Source organism: Phocoena sinus, chromosome 3 (genome assembly GCF_008692025.1).
Source record: "Phocoena sinus isolate mPhoSin1 chromosome 3, mPhoSin1.pri, whole genome shotgun sequence".
Taxonomy (NCBI): Eukaryota; Metazoa; Chordata; class Mammalia; order Artiodactyla; family Phocoenidae; genus Phocoena; species Phocoena sinus.
Genome location: NC_045765.1, coordinates 45,241,045 through 45,262,292, shown reverse-complemented (window position 1 = coordinate 45,262,292; position 21,248 = coordinate 45,241,045). Strand labels below are relative to the sequence as shown.

Genomic DNA, 21,248 nt, shown 5'->3' with positions numbered 1-21,248 from the left:
ACTTGCAGGGCTGCGAGGGTGAGGATTTGGGAACTGAGTGTGGTGTCTTGGTGTACCCTCCTTGGGGGATCAAGATAATCCCTGCCATCTTCCTGTGGCTTCTGCTAAATTGGTGAGTGGGGGGCAGTGGGCTTTGAGGTTTCCTGTTTCTTCAAGTCTGCATTTAACACCCCTTATTCTGAGCCCATTGCCCAAGAACTGGTTTCCTGGACATGGAGCCTCCCTACCCCTCACCATCCACATACAGAGGAGGGTCACCAAGCCCTGCCCGCGCTCCAGGCGCTAGTGTGCTGTGCCCCTCAATATCGTGACCTCCTGGGAGCAGGGACCACCAGGTTGCCACGGGAGGGATGAACCGGCCAGGACTGAAAGCACAGTGGATGAAAACCCTCATGCCCAGCCGTAGCAGGATCACATGTGAGTGCCCACTGCCTTCCAGGTGACACAGCATCGTCACAGCTCCGCGTGGGCTGGGCTGGCCTCGCCAGGCTGGAGGAGCAGCACGCATACGTGTACAGACACACCACCTCCTTCCATCAGAGAATCTCACCGGGATCAGTCCAGTGTTCAATCCAGCCAGTTCACTCACGCTGGTTAAGAGCAAAGCACTGCGGTGGGGAGGACGAAGGCTCTGAGGCTGAATCTCACTCCCCCAGAGGCTCCCACTGTCAGTGAGATGGAAAAGACTGACCTAAAAGCCGGTGAGGAGCCCAGGCTGGCGCTGGGCAGGCCACGGGTGAGTGCGGCTCTGCCCCGTGCAGGTGGAGGGCTTCAGGCCAACAGGTTAGCCACCCTGCCTGCCCCTTGCCATTGTCAGGTTGTCAGGAGCAGGCAGACAATGCGTTTGAAACGCTATAGCCAAGTGCCTGGTACAGAGTAAGTGCTCCGCGAATGGCTGTTTGATTATTATCTTATGAAATAATAAGCATCAAGGCAACCACCTCTCACTTGCCTGGAAACCTTCCTACCTTACAGAACCCAGCCAAGAACTCATCAGAAGACCCCTTTCTAAAAAGCCCTCTGAGCTGTCACCAATAAAGCGTGGCAAGTTTGTGCCCTGAAGCTCGCGGACCTTCCTCATCAGTAAACTGATGACAGAAGCGGGAGAGACGGGTGGGTGGTGGTGATGCTAGTTCAGATTACTAGGAGGCAGGAAGGCTTCCTGGAGGCCCAAGGATGCCAGGCCGACGTGGGTAGAGGGTCTGGGCTGGGAAGGAGGGGGAGGTTCAGGTGGGGACCAGGTTCCTGGGGGTCTTGATTGCCCCTCTAACTCGTTGGCTGCTGTAGGGCAAACGGGGCTGCTGTGGGGTCACTATGGGGGAGGGACGAGAGGAAGGGGCTTCTTCAGGAAGCTGATTCTAGAGGCTGATGCGAGTCCCAGCGAGGGCCACTGACTGCCAAGGAGGCCAGTCACGGCGTGTTGGAACCTAGACAGGATTCAATGCCAGGATCCATCCACAACATAAAATTCCAGACAGGGAAATCACCATGTACCTGGCAAAGCGCCCCCCTCTCGCATCCTTTATATCACATGATTCTCCTAATTCAGCACAACATCTATCTCTGCTTTACAGAGGAGAAGAACCGTGTCCTTAGCAATGGGACCTCACACAGCTGTTAATGGCAGCACGAGGCCAAGAACCCAGGGCTCCAGCTCCCGCATCAGTGCTCCTTTTTAAGAAGCGTTTGGGGGTGCTCTGCCTGCCTGTTCGTATTGCATATAGAGACTTTCAATAATAACACAGCGCTGGGCAGTCTTGGGACCAGGGGAGAGGGTGGGGCAAGGGACGATTGAGCCCCCAGAGGGTTACAAGCACTGACTCTGGACTCAGGAAATCTGGACTCAGTACCTACCACCAGCGTGGCCTGGGGAAGCATCAGAACCTCTCTGAGCCTTACTTTCTCCCAAAGAGGGAGGCTGGGAGGGTGTGGGCTTGTCTCCTGTGCCTAGCATGGCAGTCAATACCATCCTAATAAACTGTTCACATTTATTATGGGCACTTACTCTGTGCCAAGCACCATGCTAATTGCTCAACTAAATGGATGGTTAGATAGTTGGCGAGGAGAGCCTGGACTCGAACAAGAGTGAGGGTTGAATAAACATCAGTGGGGGAAAGTGCAGACCAGGAGGAAAGGGCCCTCCTCCTGGGGGGGAGCTGGGGGAATAGCTCGCCAGCAAAGCACGCCAGCAAGCCCAGAGTCTGAAGATGACAGTTCACTTTCCCACTCTGCCATCATCTTGCTCTGTGACTTTGGCCAAGGTCTGGCCCTCTCTGGGCCTCTGTTTTTCCTCACAGAGGACAGAGGGAAGGCACCAGGGAACTGGGAGCCGAGCTGTCAGGGAGGGAGGCTCCCTCACCTGAGGCCTCCAGGCCTGTTGGGATCTGTGAACCTGAAGGGGATTTCCTGGGGCCAGCCCAGTTTCCAGCCCTGCTGACGTCTCCCTTGGATGGGTGCCCAGAGCAGCACTCTAGTGGAAAAGGCAGGCGGGCACTCTCCCAGCCCACACCTCGGCCCTCCCTCTGGGGCCCTGGGGTCTCCCCCACCCCCGACACGAGATGGGGAAGTGTGGGATCCCTCCCGCTGGAAGAAGAAGGCACTGCCCCTTGGTTCCAGCTCCTGATTTGCTGTGTGACTTCAGGCAAGTCCCTGCCCCTTTCTGGGCCTTGGACCCCTGTCTCTGAAATGAGGAGGACAAAGATTTCCAAGCTCTGTGGGAACTGTGACACTCTGGGATCCTGCTGGGGGTTGAGGGGCCTGAGAAAGAGAATTGGGATAGGAGCTGGATTCCAGGACCTTGCTCTTGAGTGGAAGGTGGAGGGGGGTGGAAGGAGGGCAGTGGGAGAAAAGGAGCCCCAAGGCCTCCAGGTGGCTGTAAGAGGGGGCAAGGCGAGCCTGAGGTTTTGGAAACATTTATTTTTAAGTGTCCGGTGTCACTGGGGCCTTTTTCTTTGGGTTTTGAAACGCTCCAGAAGTCGGCACTCTGCATGTGCGTGTTTGCGGAGCAGAATATGGGCTGTATTTATTCATCCTTTAGCCCGAGCCCTTAAAAATATAGACGGCTAATGTCTTCAGTATGTATGAAATATCCCATATGCTCGGAAACAAAAGGGGCTCTGTTATTAAAGTTTCATTTCCACACGCCCCCTCCCCTCCCTCCCGCCCGCCCCTGACACCCTGCCCTCCTCCTATCCCGCTCAGCCTGATCAAGACAGAGCAGGAGCCAGGAGGCAGGCGGGCAGGGCTGGAGCCCGGGCACAGCCGGTCCCTGCGAGAATGGGCGCGGATTCCGGCTCCAGGTGAGGGGGAGTCCATGGAGGACGGGAGCAGGGTCTTCCAGGGGAGAGGGGCCTCCAGGGTCGCTGGGATGGCCAGTGGAGGAGTGGGGACCAAGGTGGCCCTTCTTGCGGGCGCCTGTGGGGCAGGGCCCCTGGCAGGGCCCGGCTGTCTGGGACGGAAATGCCCGCTCTGCTGCTAACTGAAACCACATGTGTCTCCCAGGCAGCGGGACAGAGACGCCGCCGGGCCTGGCGCTTGGGACTGGGGGGGAGGAGAGATGCAGGCTGGCCCCCACTGTGTGCCCCGGGGCGGCTGGGGGGGTAGGGAGGGTGGGGGTCATTCGCATGTGTACCAGAGCGTGTGTGACTCTGAGTTCTGTGTGTGTGCATGTTGCATGGGTGGGTGGTCTGTGTGTCGGTGGGGGTGTGTGTGTGTGTAAGCGTGTCTACAGATTGGTGGGGTGTCCCTGCTCGCAGGACCGAATGAGTCTCCCCCTTGGCCTCCTGTGGCCTGAGTCCTGAGCGGACTCCTACCTAACACCCAGAGCCTGGGAGCCCGCTGGCTGCCTCCTGGGAGGGTCCTCTGGGGTGAGGAGACACCCAGCCAAGCTGGTGGCGGTCCTTCTAGGCTGAGACTACCCTGTAGCCACCGCCCTCCTTCCTTTTGCCTCCAGCCCAGTTCAGTCTCCTCACGCCTGCACAACCTCTACCCATTTCCCAGAGAGAAAGGCTGAGGCGTAGAGCAAGGGGCTGACAACAATCTCTACTCCCGCGTCTGCCGTCATCTTTTTTCAGAGTGCTCGCCTCCAGGAGCTTGGCATCTTCACTGTAGCCCTTGGAGGTGAGGAAACCAAGCCCAAGACAGGGGACAGCTTGCCCACGGCATGAGGGAGAGAGTATGGGGGCTGTCCGAACCCGCAGGGGTCAGGGGATGACTGGGACAAGGGCTCCTTGGAAAAAGGCTGCACTCAGATTCTATGGCAAATAGGGGCACCCCGCTCTGGGGGAGCTCTATGACCTGAGTCCTGGGTCTTCTCTCCCTAAAGAGCCAGCCTTGCCGGGAGCTGGGCTCTGGGTCCTGGGAGCGGCCCTGGCACCGCCTTGCTCTCGATGTTGGATGGGTGTCCTCCTGACTCCGGGTCTCAGTTTCCCCATCCCCACAAAGACAAGCGTGGACCAAGATAGTATTTCCCAAAGCGTGGTGTGCACGGCACCAGTGACTGAGGAGATGGTGCCACGGGGACTGCCAGTTTTCATTTTAACAAGGGTTGTGTGTTATTTTCACCCCCTCCATTAGGGGAAAATACATAAAAGCACCTCAAACCAGGGAGCGGATTTAAATAAAAATATAAACAACCCAAATGAATGAAGACTGAGTTCCGCTAGGAGATCCCTGGGGTCCTCTCCATTTTAGCAACAGGCCTGCTTTACGTTTCTACCATTTTAAATGCTCTTGAGAGTGTTGCTTCTGGCTATCTAGGACCTAAAGATGTGATCTGCTGTGATTAGCAGCCCTGTTATTCTGTGTCACCTTGGAGTGTGGTGTGGTGTGTGGTGTGTGTGTGTGTGTGTGTGTGTGTGTGTGTGTGTGTGTGTGTGTGTGTGTGTTGTGTGGGAAGGGACTGGGAATGGAACGGGCAGAGCTGGGGAAAAGATCAGCCCATCCGAGGTTGAGACTAGGTGCCCAAGGTCAGAGGCAGGGAGCTGGGGAAAGAGATTGTTCCCTGCCTGACTGACGTTTTCAAGTGCTTTGTCCGGCCTCAGCCTTGCACTGAATCGCCGGGATGGGTGGGTAGGCGAGGGGCCGCCCTAACTTCAGCCTTTCCTGTCATTCAGCCCTGGCTCCCTGGCCACTTGGCTGCATTTTATGTGCCAACCCAGGACTGGCCCAGGAAAGGTGCCCCGGGAGGATGCAGGGCGTGTGGGAGGCCCCTTGGCAGAGGCCTCATCACTCCTCCAGGCTGGGCTGCTTGGAGCTGGCACCATTGAGCGTGTGCTCCTCGTGCCCCTCACCCCCACCCCACTGGGTGGCTCACTGTTACTGTTACTCAGGACGATGTTTATTTTCTCATGGATCTTCATTGGTAACTTGTCTCGTCACCAGCCCTCTAGGCCAGCACGGCATTTCCCTGCTGCAGGAAATGCACCTTCCCAGACTGTCTGACTTGTCTCGTCCTGCACTGGGAAGAGGGCATCCAGAGGGCTCAAGGATGGGGATGGCATCCTCAGTGGGGATGAATGCATGGCCCCTTCTTGGGGAGGCAGCAAGTGCCCACGAAGGAGCCCAGGGCAAGCTCCCTGACCTTTTGGGGTCTCGGTGTCCCTACCGCCCCCAGGAGACATTGTCCTCATTGAGGCTAAAGTAATTTTCTAGTTCTGTCCTAAGATGAAGCAACATCCATCTACCTCTAGAGGGTTCTTGTTCCTCTAGAAGAGGGCCTTTCTGGGGAAGGAGCGGGGGACAAACCTTGTGAGTCTGGGGAGGGACTCCCTGAGCAGGGATGGGCCACATGGAGTCATCCATACTCCTTGAGCCCAGGTTCCCTTGTGGGCTGGACTAGCTGTCTCAAACTCTGGGGAAGCAGCTGGCCGGGGTCAGGGGCAAAGTCCCTGCTTGCAGAACTTATCACATTCTAACTGGCTTTCAGTGGCCCTGGGAACTACCAGCAGCTACACCCAAGGCCAAGGGCAAGTGGAGACGTGGGCAGCCTTATGGGCATCGTTACAGAGAGATCAACCTGGCCAGGGAGTGGGAGGTGGCACTGATTACTGGGGAGGACACGGACTTAAAGAGCAACCTCTTCCTAAGGAAACATTCTCATTTGGAAAACGAAACTCTTCACACGACCACTGTCTGCTTAAACATGTCCCCCATGGTGGGCTTTGCCATGGGTTCCAGCGGAGGCAGAGGATTCTAGTTAAACTTGGCTCATCTACCCGAAGTGATGCCCCGGGGGCTCTACTTCCTTAGATTTCACCTTGATTTCTTTTTCCTGGGTTTGCTACGGGCAGAGTGTGGAGTGGTGACAAAGCAGTCCACCTGTAGGGTCACACCCAGATCTACTGACAATATTTTCAGGCAAAGGAAAGCTGAAGTTTGCTCTTGGGTTAGGAAAAAAGAAAAAGGAAAGAGATCAGTTGGACCTGCGCTCTGCTCCGGCCGCAGCTGTGGGACCTTGCCAGGTCCCTGCATCTCTCTTGACTTGACTTTCCTGATCTGTAAAATCAGCTTGACTTTCCTGATCTGTAAAATGGGTTGTCATGAAGAGTCAGGAGATGATGGTACAGAAGACCTGGCAGACACTGTATCCGGCACTCGATAAATAGCAGCTCAAAGGTATCAGGCCTGAGGATAACTCTGCAGACTTAGGGAGGGTGTGTCATCGCCACTTCACAGAGGGGAGGGGCCTCGGAGCCACGTGCAGTGAGATGAGGGTAGAGCACCAACTCTTTCACAGGCCTGGGTTCCGCTGGCTCTGTGCCTGCTGGCAGGTTCCTTCATCCTCTGAGTCTCAGTTTCCTCAGCTATAAAACTGGGCCAGGGATAGCACCTAGGGACCTCATCGGGCGGTTGTGGGGATTAAACGAGCCAACCTAAAACTCCTGACATGTAGTGGGTTCTCAGGGAACACTACTCTAGCTGAGCGGGAACCTGGAGGCCCGAAGCCAGGTCCTGGGCTGACCTCAGGGGCCAGGCCCCTCAAAATGCTCGCTTCAAATCATCCCACTCGTCCCCAGTTGGGGCCACAGCGTTTGGAGCAGGAAGGTCAGGCAATCAGAGGCTCTGCAGCCCTGGGAGGGCATCTCCCCTCTGGACTGGTTTCAGGTCCTGCCACAAACACTACCAAAAACATCTCCTAGAGGGGTGCTCTGTCCCGGTCCCTGTCCCCAGGCAGAGGGTGGGCAGTAACAGTACATCTCACTATCACGGCCAGCAGGCGTGTGAGTTGGCTTCCTACCTGAAGGATCTTGAGAGAAAGGAGGAAACTGGGAAAACTGAGGCTCTAAGAGGGAAGGGGCCTGTGTGGGGTCCATGCGGAGGTGAGGCGGGGACTGGAGGGGTGCAGGCGAGAGGGTGGGAAACCTTGTGGGGAGAGGGAGGCGGGGAGGGCCCTGTACCGACCCAGCCAGGGCTTCCTTCTAACGCTGTTCCCTGGAAGCAGGAACCGGTTGAAGGCGAACCGGAAAAGAGAGAAAGAAAGCAAACAGAATCAGAGAAAAGCCTAGAGCTCCAAGCGCTGGGGTTGTTTGGTCTGGCTGACCACCTCCTGGGCCACTCGCAGCTGCTCTGCAGACAGATTCCAGCAACCCTCGCCACACGCGCTCACACGCACACACACACACACACAGTCCCACACACACACACACACACACAGTCCCACACAGACACACACACACACACACACATGCACAGAGGCAGGACGCAGGAGCTCCGAGCAGGAGGGCAGATGCTGGGACGGAGGGCTTCCGCAGCCCCTTCCAGCTTGGGCGCCTCTCTTCCCACACAGGCACGGCACACAGCAGCCCAGCCCCTTGCTGCAAGTATAGTAACACCTACCAGGTACTTACTGTTGAGCTCTAAGCCCTTTACTTGGATGAACTTGTTTAAGCCTCACAGCAACCCCACGAGGTGGGCACCGTAACCAGCCCCAGTCTGCAGATGGGAAAGCGGGCTTGGAGTGGCAGGGCCCGGAGCGTGGTGCCCCTCCCTGTCTCTGTGCCAGGCCCTGGGGTCGGCACTTTCACCACCACCCCGACTCTCCACACCATGTGACCAGCAACGTGATGATGCCCTCTTCTCAGGCCCCAGGAAGGGGAGTCACAGGGAGTGGAGGGCCCAGGGCTGGATGTCTTTGCGTGTGCGGAGAGGAGAGACAGGGGGTCGGGGTCGGACAAACTCTCGCGTCACAAGTAGGCTCCGTGTCCTCCGGCCTCCTCTTCCAGCGTCTCTGCCATAGCTCCCTTCCGTCACCTGCCCTGACCCCTGAGACTCACCTCTATCCCCTAGACCTCACCATCCAGCATCTCTCACCCTCACGCTAGTTTATCCAGCCAGCCATTACCTCAACGAGCGTGTCCTGAGCTTCTTAATAATAGTATTGGATGCCTGTTGACAAAACATATTTCCCTTCCATTATTTTATTTCATTTTGTGTGTGTGTGGTGGTGGTGATTAGTTTCTTTTACCCTGGCTCCACCATTCACTGAGAATCCTTTCCAGTCGAGGGCCAAACTCACTAAAATGCATATCAGAGTCCTCCGCTGGGCTCAAAATGCCAACTGTACGTGTACCGGGTGTAGGAGATGTGGCGCGAAAGCAGCAGTGGTATAGTGATGTCTTGGTGAAGCATAAAGACAATATAATTCAGCAGAGATATCGCAGTTGAAAGGGGGGAAACGCTACTCTGATGTTAGGCTGCATTAATAAAGATAGAGTGCCCAGAATGAGGGAGGTCATGGTCTTGCCCTGGTCTACGCTGGTTTGATTTTCCTGGATTACTGTGGTCAGTTTAGTTCTGAGAATCTGACAGACTGGGTTGAGAGTAGAGGAGTGTGAACAGGAGAGAAGGGGTCGGAAAATTCTTCCCTATATGGAATAGTTGAAGCGACTGGGGTTTAGCTTGAGGAAGGGAATAGAAAATACTCAGAGGATGGGATTAAAATCAGTGGGGTAGAGTGGGGGGAGATTTCACCTCTCTAGAAAAGGGATGCGAAAGATGGAATGAATGAGCTGCCTCTGGGGAAAGTGAGGCCACTGACACCAGAGATGCACAAGGCTGGAGGCCTTAGTGAAAGGGGATTTGAGATTGAGATGCGGGCTTTTGTTCCCTTCCAGTCCCAACACCGAGCGGCTCTGAGTCGGTGTCTCCTCACTCCAGCTCTTCCCACAGGCTGTGCTGAAGGTGAGGGGTCCCCAGGGAGGCCTGAGCACATCCCACCCCCGGTCTCTCCATGCTGCACGGCCTCAACTCCCACGCCCGCCCCACGGCCCACCAGGACCAGGACACAAAGTCTTGGACAGGCTAATCCACATGGTTGGAGGAACCCTTGGAAAGCACCTTGTCCACCCCCTCCCTGTATGGTGGGGTGAATGGAGGCAAGTGAGGAGAAAGGGTTTGCCCGAAGTCAGTGGCTTGTACGAGGTGATCGTAACTCCACCTTGAACCCAGACCTCCACACCTGGGCTCCTGCCCCCGAGCCTGCCAGGTCATTAGTGGACCGACAATGTGGTTCCCCCAGTCAGGGAAGGTTCCCAGGCAGAATCAGTCCTACTCTTTTCCACACCCCATAGTGTCTCTCACTTGAGATCTGCTTGACATGGATTTATTGAGAACCTACTAGGTGCCAGGCATTATGCTAGCACTCAGTGATGTGATAGTGGCTGCACTAGAGTAGGGGGTGAGCTTCTTCCCTCTGTCACCTTCAGAGCACTTCTCAGTTTTGAAATTACTTGGTTTATTTATTCATCTAATGGCTTACTCCCTGCCTTCCCTGTGCCACCCTGCCCTGCTCTCAACCCATCCAAGCCCCCACTGTACTCCCAGCTCCCAGAGCAGTCCGAGTTCATAGGATATGTTTATAAACTGCTTGCTGAATGAGTGAATGGGGAGCAAAACTGACGCGATGCCAGCCCTTGTGGAGCCAGGGTAACAACCAACACTTCCCGAGCCCGGCCATAGGCCTGGCGCTGTGCCAAGTGTTTCTCCCACATCATCTCATTTAATTTTCACAACAGTGCCTAGAAGGTAGTGCTATCATTGGCCCCATTTTACAGATGAGGAAACTGAGGCTCAGAGAGGTTGAATAGCCTCTCACGGCTCTTGCCACCTCCCACCTTATATTATAACTATCCAAGCCCCTGTCTCATGCCCCTCTGACCACACTAGACTCCTGGAAGGCAGGAACCACTTCTGCTTTCCCTCTGTTCTCCCCTGTGTCCTGCACAGCGCTGACCTTCCTTGGCACCTATAAACGTTTATTACATTCAGCTGGGTTGAATAAAGATTTGGGAAAGGAAAAGAGGACATGGTGAGGAAGAGAGGATGAGTAGAGAACACCAAGCAAGGGGCAGACAGCAGCATAACGCAGCGTCAGTGCTGGGAGCCAGCTTCAAAGACCGTTTCACCCAGTGCCTCCCCCACCCACATTCAACTTTGGGACTCCCTCCAGAGCAGCCCGCCAAGGAGTTTCCCAGGCTCTGCTTGTTCACCACCAGTGATGGGGAGCTCAGCACCTATTGAGTCATGAGATGATCCAAGGATATCACTTAGCTCAGGGCCAGGTGGCTCCCTGACAGCTCGTCTTTCCTGAGTACTTTCTCTGTGCCAGGCACATTAGAGCCACGAGAGGTAGGTACTATTATTATCCTAGTTGGACAGATGAGAAAACCAGGGCATGGAGAGTTGTATAACTTGCCCAAGGTCTCACAGCTGGTAAGTGGGAGAATACAGAATACAGTTTGAAGCCCAGGAGTGGGGCCCTAGAGAGTCTGCCCTCCTAACCTCTATGCCAGGGCTGTCCATTGAAATAAATGCAAACACACATGTAATGTTACATTTTCTAAAAGCCACACTAAAAAAGTAAAAAGAAACAGGTGAAAAAAAAGGAACCTGAGAGATTTATCTTAATAATATGTTCACTTAAATCCAAAATAGTATCATTTTAACATGGAATGAATCTAAAAAAAGTCATTAATGTGACACTTTACGTTCTTTGGGTTCTAAGCCTTGGAAATCTGGTATGCATTGTAGCACATCTCAGTTTGAACTCAGCACCTTTCAAAAGCTTAGTAGCACATGTGGCTAGTGGCCACCATACTGGACCACACAGTTGTATACTAGACTGCCTTTCAAGGTGCTTGCTATGCTATATCCTAGTGCATAGGAAGAATCCAATAAATGTCAGGCACCGTTATGATTATTTTTATCACTGGCTGCTGTTGGTGGTGGTCCAGGGAGAAGCTGGGCTGAGGCCCCAAGCCCTTGGCATAAGCACTGATGTTTCTGTTCTTAATCTGAGTCCTCCAAGCCAGCAGCTTGATGTCTCCCAGGCTAAGCCAAGCTTTGTGTACCCTTGGCCTCTGGGTTGGGAAGAGCCAGCCTAATTCTCTCTAGGAGGTGAGGGAGAGACCAGGCTGAGGTCTCTCCATCTCCCCAGCTGGTCAGCTGAGTACCACATGAAGTGAGACCTCCTTGGGGTTTATAAGCCTGTGGCCCATCTGCTGTGGAGTGTGGGGTGGCCAGGTACACATCTGGAAGGAAAAGGGCAAAGGCCCCTCCTTCTGTGGTCTCTGGAAGCAGCACCTCCTGCATGCCTTAGGCAGATTAGGTCTTTACACAGAACAAACAAACACACAAACCCCCACACATTTTTTTAATACTTCTTTTTTTCATGAAACCCCACGAGTTAAATGGAACAGAGATAAGGGGTTGGCATTGCCCCCTATCCCTCTGTGGTTCCTGGACAGTTGCTGAGCGCTTGCAAAGTGGTTCCCAAACCTGTCTGCACATTGGAATCACCTGGGAAATTTTGAAATATACCAATGCCTCAGAGGTTGCGATTGAATTGGCTTAGGGTGCAGCCGGGGCTTTGGAATGTGTAAAAGATCTTGGGAGATCTATCAGGCAGACAATTTTGGGAACTGCTGTGCTAACCCTTTGGGGCACAAGCTCATCTAGTCCTCACAGCAGCTAGGATGCTGGTGTGGTTATAGTTCCCACTTTACAGATGGAAAGATGGAGGCTCACAGAGGTAAAATAACTGGCCCAAGTTCAGACAGCCAGGAAACAGGCATGGTAGGGATTTACTAGCCATGGTCTTAGCCAGTGGTGTGCTGTTAAATGTTTAACAACTGGCTCTCTGGAGCCAAAACAAAAGCCCTGATTTGTAGCACCTACCCATATCCATGGTGAAATGACTCCCACCGTGGCTGATTTCAAGCTACCAAAGTGATGTCACTGGGCACAGAGCTGGGAAGTGGTTCACACAATTGGCTGTTGGGTCAGTACATTGGGCTCCAGCATGTGGCTGGGCCACGCGGCACGGTGAAGAGGGGGGGATCCTATTGAGTAGGAGGTAGATATTGTAGTAATTTGCTGAATTTTTAGTCATAGAACACTTTCTCAAATGAAAAATTTGAAAGCCCCCAATATTTCCAACAGATAAAAAGCAGTATGTTATCAGTAGAGGTTTATTTCATAAACTTAAATTATAAGATCTTGCTCTTGCTAAACTGGGTGAGCCCCAGGGCGGGGTGGAGACTTATGATAATGGGCAGTAGGTGGCGTGAACAGCAGCCTCCACTCAGAACCAGAAGCCTCGTGGTCCAGGCCTACCTCTGACCTCACTTCCCCGGGTGGCCTTGGGCCAGTCCCTGCCCCTCTGGGCCTCCATTTTTTTGTGTGTCCAGGAGGAGTCTGGACGGCACGTGGGACCCGCAGGGTGTGGTTTTCTAAGCTGGCGTTGGCCCTGCAGCACCTCTGCCTGACCCCAGCCAGCCTTGGCCCTGTATTTATAGCCATGACTTCAGTCTCTCCAGTGCCACTGAAGCTAGTTCCCTGGACCACATATTTATAAACCCAGCAGGGCAGAAATAGACGTGACGTGCAGGGAACTTGGCTGATTTGGTGAGCAGACTGGATTTGGTGTGTCCATTTGGAATGGGCTCAAGCTCCCAGCATCCTGGGTACCAGGACTCAGGCAATCCAGAGCCGGAAGGGCACTTGGAGACTCCAAGCCCAGCCCTGTATTTGTGTGGTTGGGGGTCACTCAGGCCCAGGAGTGAAGGGACATGTCCAGGTGTGCAGAGGGCATGGCAGAGACAGGCCCAGAATAAAGAGTTTTTTTGCACTGTGCAAAATGGCGTCTCCCCGGACCCTGGGGAGACCACCCCTTCCACAAGTGATCATATCAGGTGCCAGATACCTGTCAGGTCCTGGTTTGGTTGTTTTTCTGCTCTGGGACCGTGGGCAGAGATTATCCTCCCTCGGCCTCTGTTTCTCCATCTGTTAAATGTGAGTAGTAGTAGGTACCTGCCTTCTAAGGTTACTGTGGGGAATAAACAAGGTCATGCTTGATATCATATACCTGGACAGTGCCAGCACACAGTCACAGTCAGTGTTCGATAGGTGGTGCCTTATATCCTCAGTCACCCCTTAACAAAAGTAACCTATAGGATATCATTATTCTTATCCTCAAACTCATTGTATAGCATGGGTTTTACATCGAGGAGACACTCTATCCACTTAATGAACTTGCAAAAGAACGCCCTCAAAGAAATAAAGCTAATATGTGAAATCACATTTTTATATACTGGACCATAAAAATGCTCAATCCTAGATGGTAGACAGGTTTGTAGTGGAACATGAAGGTTCTAAAGTGGTGAATGCTTGAATAATCAGAGTGCTGGTGTAAGACATCTCCCAGGGGCTTGCAGGGTTTGTGTTCCTGAGTTTGCCGCCTAATGTTGATTTTACATATTTTTAACGGTAGATGAGAATTTAATGTAATACTGAACCTGAAATACATATGCCATACAACACAGAAGATAGCATCATAGTAATACCACTGTTTTTCCTGTCCTAATGACACATGCACTCCCCAGTCCCCTTTCCTGCTTAATTATTTTTCCATTGCACTTATCAACCTCCGACATACTTTCTTATTTATTTATTGTCCGTCCACCCCAACTAACGTGTGAGCTTCACGTGGGCAGGGTTTCTTTCTCTTTTGTTCACTGTGTACTGCCAGGACTTAAAATAGTGGACGGCACAGAGCAGGTGTTCAGTGAATATGTGTCAAAAGAATGAATGAATGAATGAGTGAATGTGTGAGTCTCCATCCTACCAAGAAGGCAACTGGAATTCAGTGAGATGAGTGACTGGTCCAAAGTTACCAAGCTATCATGAGGCTGAACTGAGGCCTGGCTGACACTCGTCTCTCCTGAGACCACCCAGTGTGTCCAGCTCAGGAGTTCTTCCCAGGCCCTCACAGCTACCTCTTGTCAAGGGATGGTTTCCTGACGCTTCCAGAGCTCTCCCAGCTTCACATGACGCTCATCCAACACTGGTCCCTTAGGTCCCAGGAGTAGGACAGGAACAGTGGGGAGAAGGGAAGTGGGGAAGAAGGAAGAGCAGTCAGAGCAGGCTGGGCAGCCAGGGTGGTGACGGCCGGAGGCCAAGGCAAGAAGAAAGGAGGCCACGATCGGTCAGTCTGTCCTGCAGGTCTGGAGGGAGGGGTCAGTAATGTGGGGTCACATTTGCACATCCCTCTGGGACTGACTCTGCCCACGGAAAAATGCCAGGGAAGGGCAAGTCCAGGGAGGATTCAGGGACACCTTCAATCGTGGATACTGCCATCCCCACCAACCACTCTGCCCAAGGCCTTTTTTAGCTGGGGAAACTGAGGCCCATTGAAAGGAAGTGACTCTTCCAGAACACACAGCAAGATAATTCCAAATGCCAGGCTTCCTCATTCTCACCAGTTCTGGAGGTTGGAGGGGGTTGAGACGCCCCCTTTGGAACCATGGGGAAGAGACCGCCACCCACCTTGGCTCCCATCCCTTCCTTGAGAGAAAAGCAGTAAGGCAGGAACATAGTCTCAGCTCAGAATCTTGAGGACAACAAAAGCTCTCTTCCTAGTGGCCAAGAGAACTCAGCTCTGGACAGTCCAGACACTACCCTCCACCCCACTCCTAATGCCAGGGTGCTGCCAGACAGGGGTGGGGTGGGTAGGCGCACCCTGAGCCACCTGGACCAGTTCTGGGTTACCCCTCTCCCCAGAGTGACTCCAATTTTGTCCCTAGGCTATACATACAATTAGTACCTCAGTTACTCCCAGTCCATTATTCCACTTGATAACTATTTATTTAGTGACTCCTATGTTCCAGGCAGTGTACCAAGCACTGCAGATAATCTTCCCCTCTCTCCCTTCCACGCTCCCATCCTCCCATCTTTCCATTCTTCCTCCTCATTCATTCATTCAGTAACTACTTAAACTATTAAGGCAGTACAGCCTATGGATAAGAGGGATATTTGGAGCTGGACTATCAGGATATGACCCCCGACTCAGCCACTCACTAGCTGTGTGAGCTTGGCAAGTCACATAAGTTCAATTTCCTTATCTGCAAAATGGGGATAATAATAGCATCTTCCTTATAGGGTTGTGATGAGGATAACATGAGTCAGTGTACACGAAGTGTCTGGAATGACACCTGATGTAGTAAACACTTCATAAACTTCAGCCATCATCCTTGTCATTGTGATTATGTGCCTGGCACTGTGCCAAGTGCTGAGGAAATTGCTTCAAAATGCTCCTCTCACAGAGGCGTCTGCACGCCAGCCCTTGTTTCAGCCTCCACTTCCACCCCCAAAGCTGGGCCTTGCCATGGCTCCCGCAGCCCTATAGGGCTACCCTCTACATTACCTCTCAAGCCAGCAGGAGAGAGTCCAGGCAGCTGAAGCCTGTCACAATTTGGCCACCTTCTCTCCCAGCCTCACCTCCCTCTGCCCTGCCACACGTGCCCTAGCCTCAGCCTATCCAGGCCCTTGTGGTTCTCCAGATTCATCCTCAAATGGTCCTTCCTTCTTGCCTCCACGGGGCCTCGATGGATGGAGTACCCTCCATTCATCAGACTGCCAAACGCTTCCTGCCAAAATCCTTCAAATTCAACTGAAACATCATCTGTCATCCCCAGGAAGCCCTCCTTCCTTCCCCTCAGCCAAGAATCATGAGATCTGCCTTTGAATCTGCATTTCCCTTTGTTTGCAACTTTTCTTTATTCCATGAGCAATGGGGAGCCACGGAGGGTTCCTGAGCAGCTGAGCAACACTCTTCAGAGGTACGCTTTAGAAGAATGGACCAGATCCTGTAGAGGATGGAGACAGGGAGAGATTGCAGGTAGGGAGGCCAGGTCTGGAGTCCTTCAGAGGAATAAGGGTTCCAGCTTCCTGGGCCGCTTATCCCCTCTCTGCCTACTCTAGTCTCCCCCTTACAAAATCAGATCCTGTGATTTCCCCAGCACTGACTCAGGAAGTCAGGGGGAAAGTCAAAACTAGGACCCCATGCCTGGTGCTGCAATGTGTCTACTTAAGCCCTGATCCTCAGCACTCCTCACTCCCTTTATTTCCTCTGCAGCTGCAAAGCAGGCTGAGGGCACTGAAGACGATGAAGAATCAGGGCAGGCCAGACTGTGCTTTATGTTCACCCGGCCTGTGAGCCAAGCATCCCCAGAGCCCCATAGGTGAGCAGCACCCGGCCCTGCTCCCTCATCCCCTGCCAAGTAAAGGAGCGAGCCTGTATTTTTCAGTTAATCCCTCAACAACCCTGTGAAGTAGGCTCTGTGTTAATCTGTTTTACAGAAGGGGAAACTGAAGCTCACAAAGAGAGAGACTTGCCCAGAGTCGGGCAGCCACTGAACAGAGGAGTCAGAATTCAAACCCAGATCTGATTCCAAAGCCAGTGCCCTTCCTCCACCACATAGGGATGTGAGGCTCCCAAGGCCACATCCCCTGGGCCCACTCATGGCAGAAGCCAACCACTGAAGGAGCCTCTGGAGATCTCGGCAGACCCTCAGAGCTGCATGGACAGGGGCTGTAGGGATCTGATGCTCAGCTAGGCCTCTGGTCCTGGGGGCCCTGCTTGGATTCATGGGAGGCGAGGGGAGAGAGGACAGGAGGCTGACCGCTCAGGAGGGAGCAGGGCTTGTGCGAGAGGCTGGAGGCAGGTGTCTTGACACCTGGGCTCTAATGCCAGGCCTGTGTCTGAACCTTCTGTACCACCTGAGTGATCCCTTCCCTGTTCTGGGCTCAGAGCTCCCCTCTCTGAGATGAGTGCGGTGGGTTTGCTGGACTCTGTCAGTCCTATCAGCTGAGGCTGGATGGACTGGAACCTTGGGCCTGTGGCCAGAGGAGGGCTGTGGATTTGGGGAAGCTGGTCTTAGAGGACTCCCCCTTCCGTTTCTGTGGAGGCCGGAGCGGGCTCTCTCCTGCCCACGGTGGAGCCGTGCGCGCACAGACAGGTGTGCTGTGTCTGAGCGCGCAAGCTCGGGGGCTGGGCGGGGTCCCTGGAGTCAAGTCTGCAGCCCCTGAGAGTGCGGGTAAGAGCACGGGGCCCAGCAGTTCTACCACCCAGCCCCCTGTGACCCTGGATGCAGAATTTCTCTCTCCGTGCCTCAGTTTCCTCATCTGTAGACAGCACTCACGTGGCTGTCCCACAGGAGCGTTAGGTCAAAGCCTTGTCCAAGCACCAGCAGATGCTCAGTAAGGGGCAGCCGCCGTTACTGTTCCGGGTCCTGACACCCCCTCCCCTTCCCCAGGCTCCGGAGCAGGGTGGGTGTTCCAGGGCTTGGGCCCACAATGGGGCCTGCCCAGACCCCCCAGCTGGGCTGGGAGCCTTCCCTCCTTGGGAGGGAGACTTGAATTAGAGCGCCCCTGCCAACTCCTCCCTCCCGGCTTGGCAGTGCGAAGACAACGCCGGCCAAAAATATTTGTGTGGGTGGCGGAAAGTTAACTTTTCCGCCTCTGTCTTCTTTCCTGGAAACCGTGGCCACCGTCAAATACAGCAAAACAGAAGCAGGCATAGAGTGAGGCGAGGCCCTGTGGGGCGTCCCAGGGAGCCCTGCCCCCCACACCCACTCCTGCCTCCTGCCATCTGGCTCTATGGTGGGGCGGGTGGCGGTGGTGATGGAGGGCTCCAAAGGCTTAGGATCATGGCATCCTGCAATGCCAGGGCTGGCTGGACCCTCCAGCATCATCTGGCTCAAGCCCACCATGGTGCCTTTGGGCAAACCGGCTCGAGTGCAGAAGGCCCCTGCCCAAGGTCAAACAGCCAGTTAGGACTCTTCGGAATTCTACCAGCCCTTCGTGAGATTCTAAGATTCTTTGAAACTCTAATGGCAGAAATCTGGCAGCAGCTGGCGAGTGAGAAGGAATCTGGAGACGAATGAGGCCCTGGAACCTCTCTTCCCTGTGTCCACCATCACGGTCAAGGTGCCAGAGATGGGTTCAGAGATCAGCCTTATCACTTACCAGCTGTGTGACTCAGGCCAGAAGTCACTTCGCCTCTCTGATCCTCAATTTCCCCACCTCCGAAATGGGATAATAACCTCCCTCATAGGAGCCTACTGGGGTAGGGGATGCCTGACCCTGCCTGGGGGTGGAGGCATGGCCTCCAGGTACCACAGCAGCAGAGGTCAGCCCAGGCCCTGAGGTCGCCAACATCCACAGTCTTTCACAATTCTCAGAATTCTCACTGCCCATGGGGCAGCCAGTAGGAGGTGGGGGGGATTCTTCTCTTTCTGTTTTATTACAGGATAAGTGACATTCAGAGAGTTCAGATCCTCCAGAGTTCACACAGCTAAGCAGTGGTGGAATCCAAGATCTGTTAACCAATGTCTATAAACTTCAAGGTTTCCTCCCGAGTGCAATCGGTCACTGACCCTGACTTAAGCTCTACCTGCCCATCCTGGGGCATCTTGCCCACCTCTGCCTGGGGCCTCCACAAATGATTTTTAAGTCTTTGTCTCCAACCTGGAACTCTCCCCTGCTCTTCAGGCCTCCCTGTGGAGCTGACCGTGCTCATCTCCCCCGGAAATCCCAAATCAAACTCATCTCCCTGCTCCCCTGAACACCTGCTCCTAACCATTTATTCCTGATCTCTATTAACGAAATCACACTGTCACCAGAGTGACGAACTGGGCTGCATCCTAGCCTCCTCCCTCTTCCTTCACACCCACTCTCCATCTGCCTCCCCGCCCAGCCAATTCTTCCGCCCAAGTTTCTCTCCCATCTATCCCCTCTGCGCATCCCTATAGAAAGACTCCATCCTCTCTCTCCTGGATTGCCATCATTTTTAACATTTCTAAATAATCATACTGTTATTATTATTGTCCCTGTTGTCATTCACAGCTCTCCCCACCAGATTTGAAGGCTTCACAAGCCAGAGTACCATGTCTTCTTTAGTCCCACTGTAGCCCCAGTACATTTTATAGTGCCTAAAATGTAAACAGGAGCTCGAAAGTTTTTGGTGGAATGAAAGAATAGTCAACATGTATTAAGTTATGTCTCAGAAACTGTCCTAAGTCCTCTGCATGCATTTTCTCACTTAGTCCTCACTGCAACACTATGATGGAAATATTACAGTTCCCATTTTACAGATGGGGAAGCTGAGGTTCACAAAGGTCATGGGACTTGTTGCCCACCACACAGGTGGCAGAGGTGGGATTCTAGCTCAGAGCCTGGGCATGTAAGCACATCACTGCGCCCCATCCCTTGGTGCACAGCCTCCTCAGGGGGTCCTGGCCCCAGTCTTGCACCCTCTGCGCCACCATTGCTGTGATTCCTTGCGGCATATGTACCTTTGGTGACACATGAGAGAATTTTTTCTAGGAGGTGCCCAGAAAAATATTTTTAAATAACTAGGTATTTATTTAATGTGTATTAAGGGGGAAAATGACTTAGCACAACATATTCGTGGTTTCTCTGCAATTATTGCTTAAGTTAAGTCTAAAGTAATAGAAGTAAGTTATTTAAAGTTGATTTACGGAAAGATATTAAGCAAATAAAGTGTAAGTGGCATAAGGATATGGCAAAAATTGGGGCAAAAATTTGGGATGTCGAATGACTGAAGCTTGGGACTTTCCTATGGACACGTGAGACCTGTACCCCCAAACACCAGTCAGTTCAGTTCTCAGGGTTCCCCTAAAGTGGAGTCAGAGACTCAGCCTGGAACACGCAGAGAACCATCTCATGCACTCTTTCTTTTCTCCCTCTGCAGATAGATCATCTTGAAGGGGAGGCCTCACAGGCGAGAGACGGGTTAAGGAGGAGGGCTTGGGGGGCCACCACCCACCCAGTCCAGGAAGTCTAACAGTTGAACCCCATTCCAGCTCTGTGAGAAGGCCCCGAGAAGAGCAGAGACCAGGGCTTACTCGGGAGCCTCCAGTGCTGGCCTCAGCCCAGGCGCCAGCTTCTCTGTGTCCCTGAGGAGAGGCAGCACCATGCTGGGCCCGCACCTCCCAACCCCGCCCCTGGGGCCCAGCGAAGGCAAGTCCTCACCCTGCACATTTGCGCTTCCCGACGGGAGCTACAGGTGTCTGGCCTTGGAGGCGGAGGAGAGCGGCGGCGAGGAGGGCCTACAGGGAGAGGCGGGGCTCACGGACTTGGAGGAAAACGAAGTGGCCAGAAGGAGTGAGGACAATGCCTGCAGAGCCACCCAAGGGGCACCACAGCTTCCCAGACCCTGGGGCATCCAGTCACCCAGCTGCTCCAGGGAGGCACGAGGGGGTTCCCAGCATGACAACAGAGCCAGCCAGGACTGGGACACGGTGAAGGCCCAGCAGGTGATGACAGCCAGCCTCAGCCCCAGCCCTGGGCCCAGGGTTGCCCAGAAACCAGGTAAGCTCATGGCCCTTTTCCCCTGGACTGCCAGTCATGGGGGACCCCACAGGTGCTTAACACAGGCACTCCCGACCATATTTTCCCATGGTACACAAGAGACCATCAGAGTCCCACGGGCCTGCCCAGATTAACAGCTGTGGAGAGACAGGGGAGGCTGTGCCATACATGTCATTCCAGCTGTACCACATCTAAGTCCACTCTTTTCTCTGCCAAAGAGGGCACGTGAGAAGGCAGCGAGAGAAAGCCACGTTATCATGCTTGGTTAAAAAAAGGCCATCACACACTCTTGTCTGCCCTTTTTTTTTTTTTTTTTTTCCTGCGGTACGCGGGCCTCTCACTGTTGTGGCCTCTCCCATTGCGGAGCACAGGCTCCGGATGCGCAGGCTCAGTGGCCATGGCTCACGGGCCCAGCCGCTCCGCGGCATGTGGGATCTTCCCGGACCCGGGCACGAACCCGTGTCCCCTGCATCGGCAGGCGGACTCTCAACCACTGCGCCAGCAGGGAAGCCCCTTGTCTGCCCTTTGATCATTCGTGGTAACAAATGACCTTAGAGTCTGAGCAACTGATGGGGCAG

General features: G+C 53.8%; 1 protein-coding gene across 2 annotated transcripts in view; it reads left to right on the top strand.

The window, feature by feature from the left end:
• Positions 1-3,215: 3,215 nt before the first annotated feature.
• SYNPO (synaptopodin) overlaps positions 3,216-21,248 on the top strand; it is a 77,871-nt gene continuing 59,838 nt past the window's right edge. For both annotated transcript variants that reach the window (XR_004349080.1, XM_032625767.1), the window contains exons 1-2: positions 3,216-3,299; positions 20,051-20,670. Coding sequence is in view for 1 of the 2 variants with exons in the window: in XM_032625767.1 (XP_032481658.1) it covers positions 20,274-20,670 (397 nt within the window). In the remaining variant the exon portion in view is untranslated. The remainder of the gene's footprint in view (positions 3,300-20,050; positions 20,671-21,248) is intronic.